Raw genomic sequence first — 13803 nt, 5'->3', positions numbered from 1 at the left:
ACAGTTTATCTGAGGATTCTTTTGAGTTTTCCACATAGACAATCATACTGACTACAGATAATGATCATTTGTTATTACCTTTATAATCCTATACCTTTATGTCTTCTTCTTTTGCTTTATTGAACCTGTAAGGAAGCTGGTCTAATGTTGAATGGAATGGCGAGAGCAGGCAGCTTTGTCTCATTCTGCAATGTTGGTTCTAAGGTGAATTCAGTTTGTGAAAATTTATCAAGCTTTGGACTTATGATTAATACATGAATTTTTCTAACATTCAATAAAAGGGTTGTTTTTTTTAAATTTCTTTCTTTTTTCTGGGTTTTTTTGTTTGTTTGTTTGTTTGTTTGTTTTTGGTCTTTTTAGGGCTGAACCTGCTGCATATGGAGGTTCCCAGGCAAGGGGTTGAATTGGAGCTGTAGCCACTGGCCTACGCCACAGCCACAGCAACGCCAGATCTGAGCCGCAACTGGGACCTACACCACAGCTCATGGCAATGCCGGATCCTTAACCCACTGAGCAAGGCCAGGGATCAAACTTTCGTCTTCATGGATACTATTCAGATTCGTTTCCGCTGAGCCACGATGGGAAACCCGTTTTTTTGTTTTGTTGTTTTTAATTTTTAAAGGGATATTTCCCCAACATCCTGACCTCCCCTCATCATTGTATGCTCTAAGAATGCCACTGAGCAGGTTTGTACCTGTCTATTTCAACCTGACCATACATTACAGGAGAAAAGAAGTCTAAGTGAGTGCAAGGATGGTGCTTGGGGGTGAGGAGGAAGGCAGAGCCTGTGGGCAGAATGGGGAGGGGAGATGGAAATGCAGGGAAACAGAAATCTTCTAACATCAGTGAGGGCTAACCAGAGAATAGGCCACTTTGGGGGAAAATGAGCTCCCTGGTATTGGAGATTTTCAAGCAGGGCTGTGTACACTGAGTATGCTCTGCAGGACCGCCCTGACCCCCATACTGGGTGAGCTGTGGACCACATCATGTCTTCTGTTTCTTCCAACTTCAAGCTTTGAGATTTTCAAAGAATTCGTTTCATTTCTTTTCTTCTTTTTTTTTTTTTTTTTTTTTTTTTGGCCTTGCCTGCAGTATGTGGAAGTTCCTGAACCAGGGACTGAACTGGCACGCCACAGCAGTAACAATGCCAGATCCTTAACCTGCTAGCCCACCAGGGAACTCTCTTTTTCATTTCTTTTTTTTTTTTTTTTTTTTTTGTCTTTTTGTCTTTTGTTGTTGTTGTTGTTGCTATTTCTTGGGCCGCTCCCGCGGCATATGGAGGTTCCCAGGCTAGGGGTTGAATCGGAGCTGTAGCCACCGGCCTACGCCAGAGCCACAGCAACGCAGGATCCGAGCCGCGTCTGCAACCTACACCACAGCTCACGGCAACGCCAGATCGTTAACCCACTGAGCAAGGGCAGGGACCGAACCCGCAACCTCATGGTTCCTAGTCGGATTCGTTAACCACTGCGCCACGACGGGAACTCCATCTTTTTCATTTCTTATCCTACTTTTAGGAGATGATCTACAGTACCTTTCACAATACTTAGAAAACTGCATATGCACACTGCAGTATACGGAATGAGTGGCCAACCAGACCTGCTGTATAGCACTGGGAACTCTACCCAATATTCTGTGATAATCTATATGGGAAAAGAATCTGAAAAAGAACAACAACAAAAAAAACTTAGAAAACTGACCTTACAATAGAGAAAAGTCAACAAGGCAAAACGGTTTCTTCAAAAATACTAATAATGTCGATACAACCATCTCAAGTCTGACCGCCAAATAAATAAATAAATAAATAAATAACACATTGCAATTCCTCTCCGCCAAAGAAACACCCAGAAATACCAGAATAGGCGTGCATCCAACAATCAATTGGAAAAAAAAATGTAATTATACCTGTTATTTTCACTACCAATCTTCAGAACGTTGTGTTGCATTTTGAGGTTTCTAGGCTTAGATTCTATCGTTCTATATACTATTTTCAAATAATGGACAAAGTGCTTCACGCACTCTGCGATTTGAAATCCAGGGAAAGGAGAAGGGGAAAAAAGCTCTGTTAACGGGATCTTTTTTGTAAATGAAGTTTTTAAGATTTTTATGAGATGGGGCAAACTTCCGTGATTTCACAGTTTTACTCTATTTTTACTTTCATTCAACCAAGCTCCTTCTTTCTAGCAAGGCTCCAGTTTGTTGGTAGATAAAAATACATTCACAGAGTCTCCCAGAAGCTGCGCCATCAGCCTCACAGCAGAGAAAGAAGCCTGGTTTTCTTGTGCCGCTGTAGAAATGTCTTCCTCCTCCGCCCCCGGCTCACCTGGCTCAAAGGCTTTTTCCTTCTTCGTTGGGTGATCTCAGAGAAAATCTGGAGTCCAAAGAGGGAAGAGCCCAGAGAGGGTGACCCCTCGAGGGGAGACCCGGAGATCGGGCTCTTCTACACCCTCCGAGCGCGGAGAGTGTATTCCAGCCAAACTGAGAAATCCGTTACCAGGCTGCTGTGTCCCCAAGGGCCATGCTGGGGCGGAAGAGGACGGGGAAAAACCGCTGCGATCATTCTCCCGCCCTGTGGGCTAGGCGCACAACGGGTCAGGTTACACACAGGTGAGTCTGGCGGATGGGCAAGCGGCTGGCGCCAGGGCACACCTGGCCAGCCGCGTCCCCGCAGCCCCCGGAGCTGGCATACGTCTGAGAGACCCCGGGAAGGGGCTGCTCGCCACGGCCGTAGAGTCAGTGCCGTGCGTCTCTGGGCACACCCAAGCCAGGGCTGTAGGACCCAGAGCGCGCCCCCCAACTCCCCTAAAGTGGCACAGCTGTTTTTTTAGAAACTTGGCGTCTTTCTTTAACCAACTTGCCTTCCTTCTCTCCCTCACCCCCTCCATCCCTGGCCCCCCAGGTATAAAGGTAGATAGGAAAAACCAAAACCAAAAATAAATATAAAGTTCGCTAGCCCCTTCCCCTGGGGGTGGGGGGCAGTCCGGGGATGTAGTCCATTTTTACTGGCTTCCTGGAAAATATTTCCTAGCTTCAGAATTTGGGGAGCAAACGGTTAGGGAAGCAATAATGGGAGTGGGCAAAAATAAATTTCGAAGCTGCATTAGCATAACTCGCTCTCGACTTTTGTTTCCATTGTTTATTTGGGGTGAGGGGGCTTTTGGGGATGGAAGCAAGCAGACTTGTTTTTCTTAGATTGTGGGGCACAAAATAATGTGCTCCGAAGATGCTGCATTTTAAAGTTTATATTTACTGTGTTTATCTGGGAGACTGTTGTGGAGGAAAGGGTGCTGAAGGCCCCAAGTTCCCTCTTTACCAGATCAGAATCCTGGGGAGTCTTCCTGTGGCCTCCCACTTCACCACACCGAGATTTCAGCAAACCCCGGGAATGATCCACAAAGTCCAGAGGAACTAGCTTGCTAGTCGGACACGAATGCACTCGGGGTTGGGGGGCACCTCGCAGGGGGCACTAGCTCTCGGGAAGGATGCCCTGGAAAGCGGACGTGGGGCTTAACTCAAAGAGGTGCCTGAGGTGACTGTGATGGGGAATCGGGCAAGGGGCAGAGTGAAAAACGTTCTTCCCTTTTTTTAAAAAGGGGAGGGGGGAAGAATCAGACGTTAAATTCTTTTGCAAACATTCATGCCTAAGGAAGGGCTGGAACAGGCAGCCCCGGCCGCCGGAACCGGTCGGACAGGTAGCGAGCTTGTTGACACCGTTATGTTGCAGGGCGCATGCTCACTCCCAAGTTTCCTGGTGCCTTTTCTATTCCACCTTATGAAACTTTTTCCTCGGCGTGGTCTCACCCGCGATTTAAGGCATAGGTGTCGCAGAGCCGGGAAGCTGGGAGTCGTAGAGAGTGTTGGGGGAGAGGCCGGGCCGCGCCGCGGCGGGGGGCGGAGGGAGAGGGCAGGCGGGGCGGGAAGGTGGGCTCTGGCCGCTGGGAGCCGGGGACCGAGCCACCGCCACCGTCCCTAGCGGGGAGCAGCCGGGAAGAGGGGGCCGCAGTCCGGGGAGGGGGCCCCAAGATGCCCAAAGTCTTCTTGGTGAAGAGGAGGAGCCCGGGGGTCTCGGTCCGCAGCTGGGATGAGCTCCCGGACGAGGAAAGGGCAGACACCTACATCCCAGGTGAGCGCGGCGCGGGGGCCGGGCCTGGACGCCGGGTTCTCGGGGTGGGGGAAGGGGTGGCTGGGTCCTTTCTCAATGGCTGGGGCTGGACATGCCCACCCTCCACCCCCGCCCATGCCCCTCTTTCAGGGGGAGGAGGTCACTGAGGCGCGGGAGGACGAAGAGTGAGAACCTGGGAACGCGGGACGCCCTGCACCCCTTTCCCCCTAGTGGGCGCCTCTAATTGCCCGGCGGGGACCGTTGGCTGCAGCGCAGGCGGAGGTGGCTCTGGAGGGGGATTGGAGGCCAGTGGGAGCAAGCCCCAGTCCCACGTCCTCATGGGGTTGCACAGGGATCGGTCACCCTCTCTGGGGCTAGGTGGGTAGAGGTCAGACTCCCTCCCCCCATTCCAGGGAGAGGAAATTTGGCGCGCGGGGTTCATAGCCTCGCATGGCTCTCCGTTCCTCGTGGGCAGGGGAACGGGGGAGGAGGAGCTAACCCCAGAACCCCGTGAGCACTTGAGAGGCCGAGTCGGGGGCTCGCTCGCCCACCCCCGCGGCGTTGCCCACTTGGCGAGGTGCCCAGGTCCGGGGCGGGGCGGCGGCTGCACCGCCTGCAGGTCAAACTGCCGCGGGCGCCCGGGCCTGACGCCGCGTGTCTGTGTGTCGGGGCGCGGCCCTCCCTCCGCAGTGGGCCTGGGCCGTCTGCTCCACGACCCCCCCGAGGACTGCCGCAGCGACGGCGGCAGCAGCAGCGGTGGCGGCAGCAACAGCGCTGGGGAGCCTGGAGGCGCCGAGAGCAGCTCGTCCCCGCGCGCCCCCGAGCGCGAAACCCCGGAGCCGGGCGACGGCGAGGGCCCTGGTGGACACCCGGCGGCGAAGCAGCGCCCGGTCGCTAGGTCGAAAATCAAGGTACGGTGTCGACTCTGCCCCCGCCGCCACCTGCGCCACGCCCTGGCGTCGGGCTCCCGGGGCCGGCGCCCCTCCCTGCCGCGCCCGCCCGCGCACCCGGGCACCGGTGCACCCGGCGCGCCCGCAGCGCCGCTCCTGCACCTGCCCTTGGGCCGCGGCCAGGGCTCCTCCGCGCGTCCTCCCGCTTGTGGGGTAGTCGGCCGCCAGCGCCGCTGCGACCCGGAGGCCGGATCCCCGAGCGGGCACAATCCGCCCGCGTGGCTCCTGGAACTGCCTAAAAGGCTCAAGCACAGCTTCCTCCTCTTAACAGCCCTGTGCACAGGGCCTGAAGAACAACAAAGCCGTCGGAGTTACCGGGGTGGGAAAGGAGGGGCCCCAGGCCCGGGAATCCCCTCCTCTGGCCCTTGGTGAATTTTGAGTTTCACGCGTCCTGGAGACAGTGGTAGCTGTTTGGCACATAGTAACTACTCTTCCCAGTACCAACTACGAAGTGCCCGTTAGACACGAGGTCACATGTGCCGGGCACTTTAAACTTGTGTTTGTTGAATCTTTTTGAATTAAATTGACGGACAAGCGGATTCAACTGCAAATTGCCCCACTGCCCCGCCCCCAGTCGGCTGGAGCGCTAGTTTCCCTTTATTATCGCTTTTCGGCCCCCACCCCCACCCAGCCTCCTCGAATTGTAGTCCACGTCTTATCGCGATGCCCTTCTGTGCTTTCCTGGGTGGAACGTCCACGATTGCCTGCTCAAAGTTGTCCGCTACCTCTAAGATTAAGCAGTCCCAAACCACGGCAGCCAGGGGTCACGTGACCCCAGTTCATAGCCCGGTGGGCCTTTGCGGGCTCCAGACCCTTGGCGTAGCTATTAATTATTGCGCGTGCCGGGTCACTCCCGCAACTCCGCTGCCCAGGCAGGGGGATGGGGAGGAATAACCCGAGGGTTAGCTAAGGATTGGGAAAGTCTCCGTTACTCTTCCTGGGAGAGGTCTTCCCTCCTCAATGCATATTACTGGTTCCTGGAGCTTGGCTCCGGGTGGGCTCTCGGTGCATTTGGTTATGAATTGAGGCTAGAAGCTTGAGCTGGAATCCTTAGGCTTTAAAGGATGCTGCTGACTGGGTGAGGGCATCCTGCTTAGTGTTAAATGCGTCGCAGAGGTTCAAAGTCAGCTGGTGGGAGGCTTTTCTAGGCCAGATGGGGTTAAGTGGGAGGGACAGTTTGCCTAAGGCTGGTAGTTCGGCCCTCCAGGAAATTCTACAAGGTGTCCCACTTGCATATTTATCTCCGTGCTGGTAGGACAATTGCACGTTGTTTTGGGATCGTCTATAGTTAGTTTACCCCACTGTCCCCCGGTTGCCCAGATTTCCCTGGAGAGAAAGTTGGGAGAAAAATAGCCAGTCCCTTCACCGCCGTTTTAGGAGGTCTCTGCTGCCACTGGAGCCCTGGATTAAACAAATGAATAAACCAATCTTATTTCCTATATCCTTGGATCCTTGATTCCTAGGTCCTTATAGTAAAGCTGCCCCCAGGGGTGGGGGGTGGGGTATAGAGTTTGCTCCTGGGAGAGTAACAAAGTTTCCAGCGGAGTTTTTGTTTGTTTACTGGGGAGTTCTGGTTCCTTCTCCCCCTCTGCTTCCACCCACAAATAGGAGACATCTTGGTGTTAAGATGCTCCAAGCCTACAGAATTATAAGCTGTGGAATTGGTCATTTTCAAATGACAGGTTGAACTGCAGGTGACTTAGTACTTAGCACATTGTGTAACTTTAGAGTTTTATGCTAAGTATGCTGAACTGATAATTAGTTTCCTAATCATAAGAAGGGGAAAGCCACTCCGGCATGACACATTGTTTGAGTGACTTGAAGACAGTTACTAGGCAGTTGGTTCTTAAGACCAGAGAAGGAAAAAAAAAAAAAAAAAAGGCCAGAGAAGGGCAGAGAGAGGCAACATCCTACCTCATAGTGTTTAGTGCCTGCTGTGTTTAAGAGAGTCAGCAGATAAAGATGCTGCCACCCCTGGTGTTCCAGAATCATCTGACTGTAAGCCTCGAGGCTCTGGCTTCCTCACTTCTTAGCTATGTGACCTTGGGCCAGTTGCTAACCCCGCCAGACCTCAGTTTCCTGGTCTGTAAAATGGGGATAGTAATGATACTTACAGAGATGTGAGGATAAATGAGTTCAGCATGAAACATGGTAGGTGCTCAATAACTCTAGTTAGAATTATTTAGGTTGTTGGGGAGACACAAATACGGTATTCATTGTTAACTCTGTTATGGGAAAGTGAATGTTAAATCAGAAGCACAAGCAAAGATGTGATAAATTCTGAGTGGAGGAAGGTGTTTCTTGGTGTGGATTTGAGGGCTGTTGGAGAGGGAGGAGAGGCAGGTTTTAGGTTTTAGGGTGGTGTAGGCTGAGCCTGAAACTTGAGTAAGGACAGGACTCAGAGCTGAAAGAAGGATGGGAAACAGGCTTGGGGTTAGGAGAAAGTCAGGATGAGCTGCTAGAAATGTAGCCAGAACAAGCCAAGGTGGTCAAGGGGCCACGCCAAGAAGTATAGATGCTCTGGTGGGGGCAAAGGAGGGGCTCTGGAAGGTTGCCGAGAAGGAAAACCTCATTTGGGTCCATCTTAGCAGCTGTGGTTGGGGATATGTTATCTGTTCTGAGCCTCAGTTCCCTGATCTATGAAAGGGAAGAAACAGTAGAATTGGCCTCGCCTCTCAGGAGTATTGAGTAGATTAAATGAGATAATGGGTGCAGAACAGCTGAGCGGTTTTGTGCAGGTATAAACTGCCCAGTAGGGAGTAGGGAGTTAGCTGATAGTGAGGCTTAGTAGGTTTGTGAAGTTCCAGTATTTTGTTGCCTGCAGTAGAGATAAGAGATTTACCAATTCGATCGGCTGAATTGAAGTATTTTTTTAAAACCCACCGGTTGGATAATTGGAAGGGAATATAAGCCCCATCCCTAACTCCTTGCCTATTGTCTTCAATCTCCTAAGACAAAACTGGATGCCCCGATTCCCCCCACCAATATTGTAACTCACTATCTCCTTTGCTGACCAGACTCCTCTTCTTGACTCTAGACCCACCAAAGGCAGGGAATATTCCTACTGGGCGTATATTTCTAGCAGCTGGTGCTTTGGTGCAGTAATGCCTGACTCGCAGAATATAAGTCAACCCAGAAGAGAAATATAGGCAGGGAAGGAATCAACAGCCCCTTGGTATAAGTGGTAACATTTAGGGGGAAATGACAAGCTAGGAAAAAAAAGGGAAAATGCTTGGAATGAATGTTTGGAAAAGCTTAATTTAAAGGTGGGGGTAGGGGGAGGAGGAGTAGGAGGACAAGGTAAGTGTTAACTGCACCAGCTTTTAATTGGATGTAGGTGAAGTGGGTTTTTGTCTTTGAAAGCATCTGCCTGGATTTCATTGCAGAAACAATCCCTGGAGTTCCCATTGTGGCTCAGCGGAAATGAATCCAACTAGTATCCATGAGGATTCAGGTTCAAATCCTGGCCTTGCTCAGTGGGTTGGGGATCCAGCATCCGCCACGAGCTGTGGTGTAGGTTGCAGACACGGCTTGGATCCTGCATTACTGTGGCTGTGGCATAGGCTGGCAGCTCTAATTGGACCCCTAGCCTGGGTACGGACCTAAAAAAAAAAAAAGAAACAGAATTCCCTATAGCTAGCTTATGCAGAGAATGGTTATTATAGAGTACTAAATAGACTAAAGAAAGACCAGGCCGAACTCTCAGGAATGACTCCTCAGAGCCACACTGTAGAACTGGGCTACCAAGGGAGCTGCAGCCGCTGCCTCTGTGGCTGTTGTTCATGCATTATGGTGCTTAGGCTGATGGAGAGGGTGAAGCAATTGCCGTGTACCTGCTCAATTAACTCAGACCCAAATTCAAATCTGCCAATAGTGCATGCAACAGGTGGGGCCCAAGTCACATTTAAAAACCACAGCTGCCAGGGATTCTGTTCTGGGAAATGCAGCAGCTAGCCTTCTAGCCTCTGCTGTGCAGAAAGGCCCACCAAAGGAGTGGGAGTAGAGGCTGGGCCTGTCCACCCATAGGCTCTACTACGGGTGCCCTTAAAGCTTATGTAATCCAATCTCCTTGTATTTAAAGGGGTAAAGATAAAGCCAGGGACATATTGTTGACTTCCTCACAGTTATTAGTGGCAGAGCCCAATCTAAGTTTCCTTATTTTTTTTTAGCATTGTTGTACTGCATCGTCGAAGGTATCTTTGACACTTTAATTTTTTTATTATCATTATTAATTTTTTCTTTTTAGGGTCAGACATGTGGCATATGGAAGTTCCCAGGTCAAATCAAAGCTTCAGCTGCCAGCCTACACCACATCCACAGCAACGTGGGATCTGAGCCAAGTCTGCAATCTACACCACAGCGGATGGCAACACCGGATCGGTAACCCACTGAGCAGGGCCAGGGATTGAACCCGCGACCTCACGGACACTAGTCAGGCTCATTACCACTGAGCCATGATGGGAAGTCCCCCTTTGACACTGTAGCCTTTAGTGTTGACTCTCTGACTTGAAGGAATCAGAAGTTAGTTCTCACCAAGATATGAGACAAATAACAGGGCTTATCCCTCCCTCACCCACCCATCATGTCTAGACCCAGGGAACATGTTTTTCAGAGAACAGGCTCCATGGACATCTCAGTATGGGCACTTACAAGTCATGTGGCCGCAGGGTGGTTACAGTGCTCTGAGCCTCAGTTTCTTCTGGATTAGAAGGATATGTTCCTGGCAACATCTCTGCATTTGAGAAGGTTCTACCTTCTCCCACATAGTGGAGTTGTGAAGCTTAAGGAACTGGTACCTGGGAGCAGGAAGGGTATTTTTATTCCCCGAGGAACTGAGGAAATACGCTTAGGCTGTCTGGAGCACTCAAGCATAAGCCAAGGTGTCGGTGGAAATCTAGTCCAGATGGCCATTGGAAGGTAGTGTGGACACACAGTAGCCTCCCACAGGAAAGAGGACCATTCATTTAAGAACTTGTCTGGTAGAAGCATCCACAGAAAATAAAGGATATTTTTTTTTTTTTCTTTTAGAAGTTGACAGGTAAGTGACCTTTGCCAGCTTTGAAGTTGGTCAGAGGGCCAGCCAAAGTCGCTACCTCCCCGCACGCTCCCAGAGTCCTTAGCAGCTCTGATACAATGATGGGTTTGTTTCTGCCGCAGAGGCCTGTTTTTTGGAAGAACTGGAGGGGAACTTTGTGTGTTTTTTAAAATGAAAGCCGAGATCCTGCAGAAAACAGGACAGCAGACAAGAAAGTGCCAAGCTGTCGGGTTGGGGAATGAGTCTCTCTTCATCCTTCTTGCCCTACATTAGTCTTCAATTAATTAGTTAATCTCGAAGTTCCTGTTGTGGCTCAGTGGTTAATGAACCCAACTAGTATCCATGAGGACGAAGGGTTCCATCCCTGACCTCGCTCAGTGAGCTGTGGTGTAGGTCGCAGATGCGGCTCGGATCTGGCATGGCTGTGGCTGTGGCTGTGGCTGTGGCTGTGGCGTAGGCCGGCGGCTACAGCTCCGATTCAACCCCTAGCCTGGGAACCTCCATATACTATGGGTGGGGCCCTAAAAAGACAAAAAAAAATTGTTTTAAATTAACCTCCAGACTGGTGTCATTGTCCACCCTCTGTGGTACTAAGCCTTTTGGAGAGGTGTTAATTTGGGGTTAAGAGTGAGACTGTTAAGCTTTTTCAGAAAGTAAAGTGTTTGGAGGGGTTCCCTGTAATTGAACACGTTAATGATTTCCATATCAAAACATGAATACTGACACCGGAGGGGTAGCTTCCGGTCCACCCAGGTTGGGGGTTTTGTTGCCAAGGGAGATAGGAGAGAATGTTGGTGTTTCGAGTCTTTTGGATTTTGGAGTTGGGGGTGATGGACTGGGGGCTGGTGACCTAAACTGAAGATTAGTTCCTGTTCCCTTTTTTTTTTTTTCCATCAGTGAGAGAAAAACTGAAAAGACAAATAGAGAAACAAGGGGTTTTGACTGATTACCTTTTATTTAGGATCACAGGATTTTGGAGCTGATCTAACTCTGAGTAAGGACTGACCCAGCAACCACTCCCTCTTAAGTAGCTTTCCTTTCATTCTTTTTTGGCTGCCCCGCAGCATAGCAGCATACGGAATTCCTAGGCTAGGGATCAGACCCAGGCCACAGTTACGACCTGTGCCGCAGCTGTGACATCAGAGCCTTTAACCTACCGTGCTGGGCCAGGGATCGAACCTGCGTCCTGGTGCTGCAGAGATGCCACCTATCCTATTGTGCCACATGGGGAACTCCTTAAGCAGCTACTTTTCTTATTTAAATCCTTAACAGTCCCAAGAGGCAAGTATGATTATTTTGTATGTCCATGTTTTATGGGTGATGAAATTAAGGTTTAGCAAGGTTGAGTAACTTGCCTACTTCCCAGACTGTAGGTAGTGGAGAAAGATTTGAATTTAGGAACAGAGCTCATTTAATCACATTTTGTTACTCTCCCATGTGGGAAAGTGTGGCCCAGGGATAGTAAATGACATCACACAGCCACCCAGGTCTAGGTTTTTATTTGGTCCTCAGCGTTCTTGTCTCTCCATCCCACTCAGAACCAAGACGACTATAAGACGTAAATAGTTTTGGCTTACCACTTGCAGAGTAGAGTCACGGGGTAAGGTGGTTAACCATACCCTGAAATTTAGGAGGTAGAGTGGTAGGTATAAACCTGCAGAAACCTTACAGAGATGTCCAGTGAGCAGACAGGTGATCGGAGAGGAATTGCTAGTCTTCCATCCCCCGGACATTGTTTCAGAAATCAGGGTGTCTTCTGTATCCTGCACCCATCCTGGGGGAGAACCTTCAGAAATGTGGCAGATCTGGTGTCCTGGAGAGAATGTGATATATCTTTTACTGTGTCACTTATCCACTGCTGCTTCACAAATAACCTCACATTCAGCAGCTTGTAGTAATTTATTCTACCATCTTGTTCTGTGGATGGACTGGGCTCAGCGTGGGTCTTGCCTGGGGTTTCTCTTGTGGGTGCAATCAGATGACAGTGTGCTGGAGCCTCCTGGGGGCTTGACCGGGCTGGACCTCCAGGAGGGCTCACTCAAATGGGTGGCAGTTGGGAACTCTGTCCTTTTTCTAGATGCTTTCATTATATGAGTCTACCATCTTTTTTTTCTAAACAAGTCCCTATTGATGGGCATATAAGTAGTTTTTAGCCTTTTACATTATAGACCAAATTTATTTATTTATTTATTTATTTATTTATTTTTGCTTTTTAGGGCCGCCCCTGCAGCATATGGAGGTTCCCAGGCTAGGGGTCGAATCAGAGCTGTAGCCACTGGCCTACGCCACAGCCACAGCAGCCAGATCTGAGCCTTGTCTATGACCTACACCATAGCTCATGGCAACGCGGGATCCTTAACCTACTGATTGAAGCCAGGGATCATACCTGCATCCTCATGGATGCCAGTCAGATTCGTTTCTGCTGAGCCATGATGAGAACTCCTACAGACCAAATTTAAAGGTAAATGTGAAGTACACTCTGTGGCTTCCATTTCCTGTTTAGGAATTTATCCTCTAAATGTTTTTCAGAGGAATTAGAATTTCTTCTTTCTTTGTCTAAGTTGAAGTATAGCTGATTTACAATATTTTTTTAGGAGTTCCCATCGTGGCACAGCAGAAATGAATCCGATCAGGAACCATGAGGTTGCCAGTTCCGTCCCAGGCCTCGCTCAGTGGGTTAAGGATCCAATGTTGCTATGGCTGTGGTATGGGCCAGCAGCTGTAGCTCCAGTTCAGCCCCTAACCTGGGACCCTCCATAAGCCTCGGGTGTGGCCCTAAAAAGCAAAAAAAAAAAAAAAAAAAAAAGAGGGAGACAATATTGTTTTAGTTTCAGGTGTATAGTAAAGTGATTCAGATATACATCCATACTTATATATATATATATGGTTATATATATTTCCAATTCTTTTGCGTTATAGGTTACTACAAGATACTGAATATAGGTTCTGGTGCTATATAGAAATTCTTGTTGTTTATTTTATAAATAACAGTGCATATATTAATCTCATACTCTAAGGTCGAAGACACAGTTCGAATCCCGTTTTGCTGTGGCATAGGTTGGCAGCTGTAGCTCCGATTTGACCCCTAGCCTGCGAAGTTCCATATGCTGTGGGTGCTGCTCTTAAAAAAAAACAACTCATCCTCTAAATTTATCCCTCCCACCTCTTTTTTCCCTTTTGGTAACTATAAGCTTGTTTTCTATGTCTGCAAGCCTGTCTGTTTCTGTTTTGTAAATAAATTCATTTGTATTATTTTTTAGCTTTCATATATTGATATTACACAGTATTTGTCTTTCTCTGTCTGGCTTACTTCATTCCGTATGAAAATCTCTAGTTCCATCCATGTGGCTGCAAATGGCGATATTTTCATTCTTTTGGATGGCTGAATAATAAGGAGTTTCTCCTTTCTAAGAAGGAATTTTTCCTTCTTTTCTGAGAAATGATCCAGTCTGGCAAAAACTGGCTTCATCACCCATGACCTTTTGCCATTTAATTAATCCTACATCTTCTTTCAAAAACCTCTTTCAGAGGCTTTGAATATAACTCATACATGTCTGGGGGCTGGATTGGTCATAGATACACATACAGGTGGTATGCAGCACTTCGTGGGTTGGAGGGTATATTTTATTCCTAAATGAACATTTTCTGGTGACTCGGTTTTCCGTGCTGTGAAATGGGGACGTATATTAAAGTGGAGAGATGGGAACACAGACTTT

At 49.1% G+C, this 13803-nt stretch overlaps 1 protein-coding gene across 2 annotated transcripts in view; it reads left to right on the top strand.

Moving 5' to 3' along the window:
• Nucleotides 1-3667: 3667 nt before the first annotated feature.
• OVOL2 (ovo like zinc finger 2) overlaps nt 3668-13803 on the top strand; it is a 33978-nt gene continuing 23842 nt past the window's right edge. The window contains exons 1-2 of one of the 2 annotated variants that reach the window (XM_021077829.2): nt 3668-4123; nt 4793-5013. In XM_021077829.2, coding sequence (XP_020933488.2) covers nt 4024-4123; nt 4793-5013 — 321 coding nt within the window. In that variant the 5' untranslated portion in view covers nt 3668-4023. Of the gene's footprint in view, nt 4124-4156; nt 4481-4792; nt 5014-13803 lie in introns of those variants that run through there. The other variant, XM_085004550.1, reaches the window with a different exon arrangement.

Source organism: Sus scrofa, chromosome 17 (assembly GCF_054392235.1).
Source record: "Sus scrofa isolate SSC_HxYL_T2T_F1_AM1 chromosome 17, Sscrofa_HxYL_maternal_Yorkshire_Landrace_v2.0, whole genome shotgun sequence".
In the NCBI taxonomy this organism is placed as follows: domain Eukaryota; kingdom Metazoa; phylum Chordata; class Mammalia; order Artiodactyla; family Suidae; genus Sus; species Sus scrofa.
This window is presented reverse-complemented; position numbering and strand designations above follow the sequence as displayed.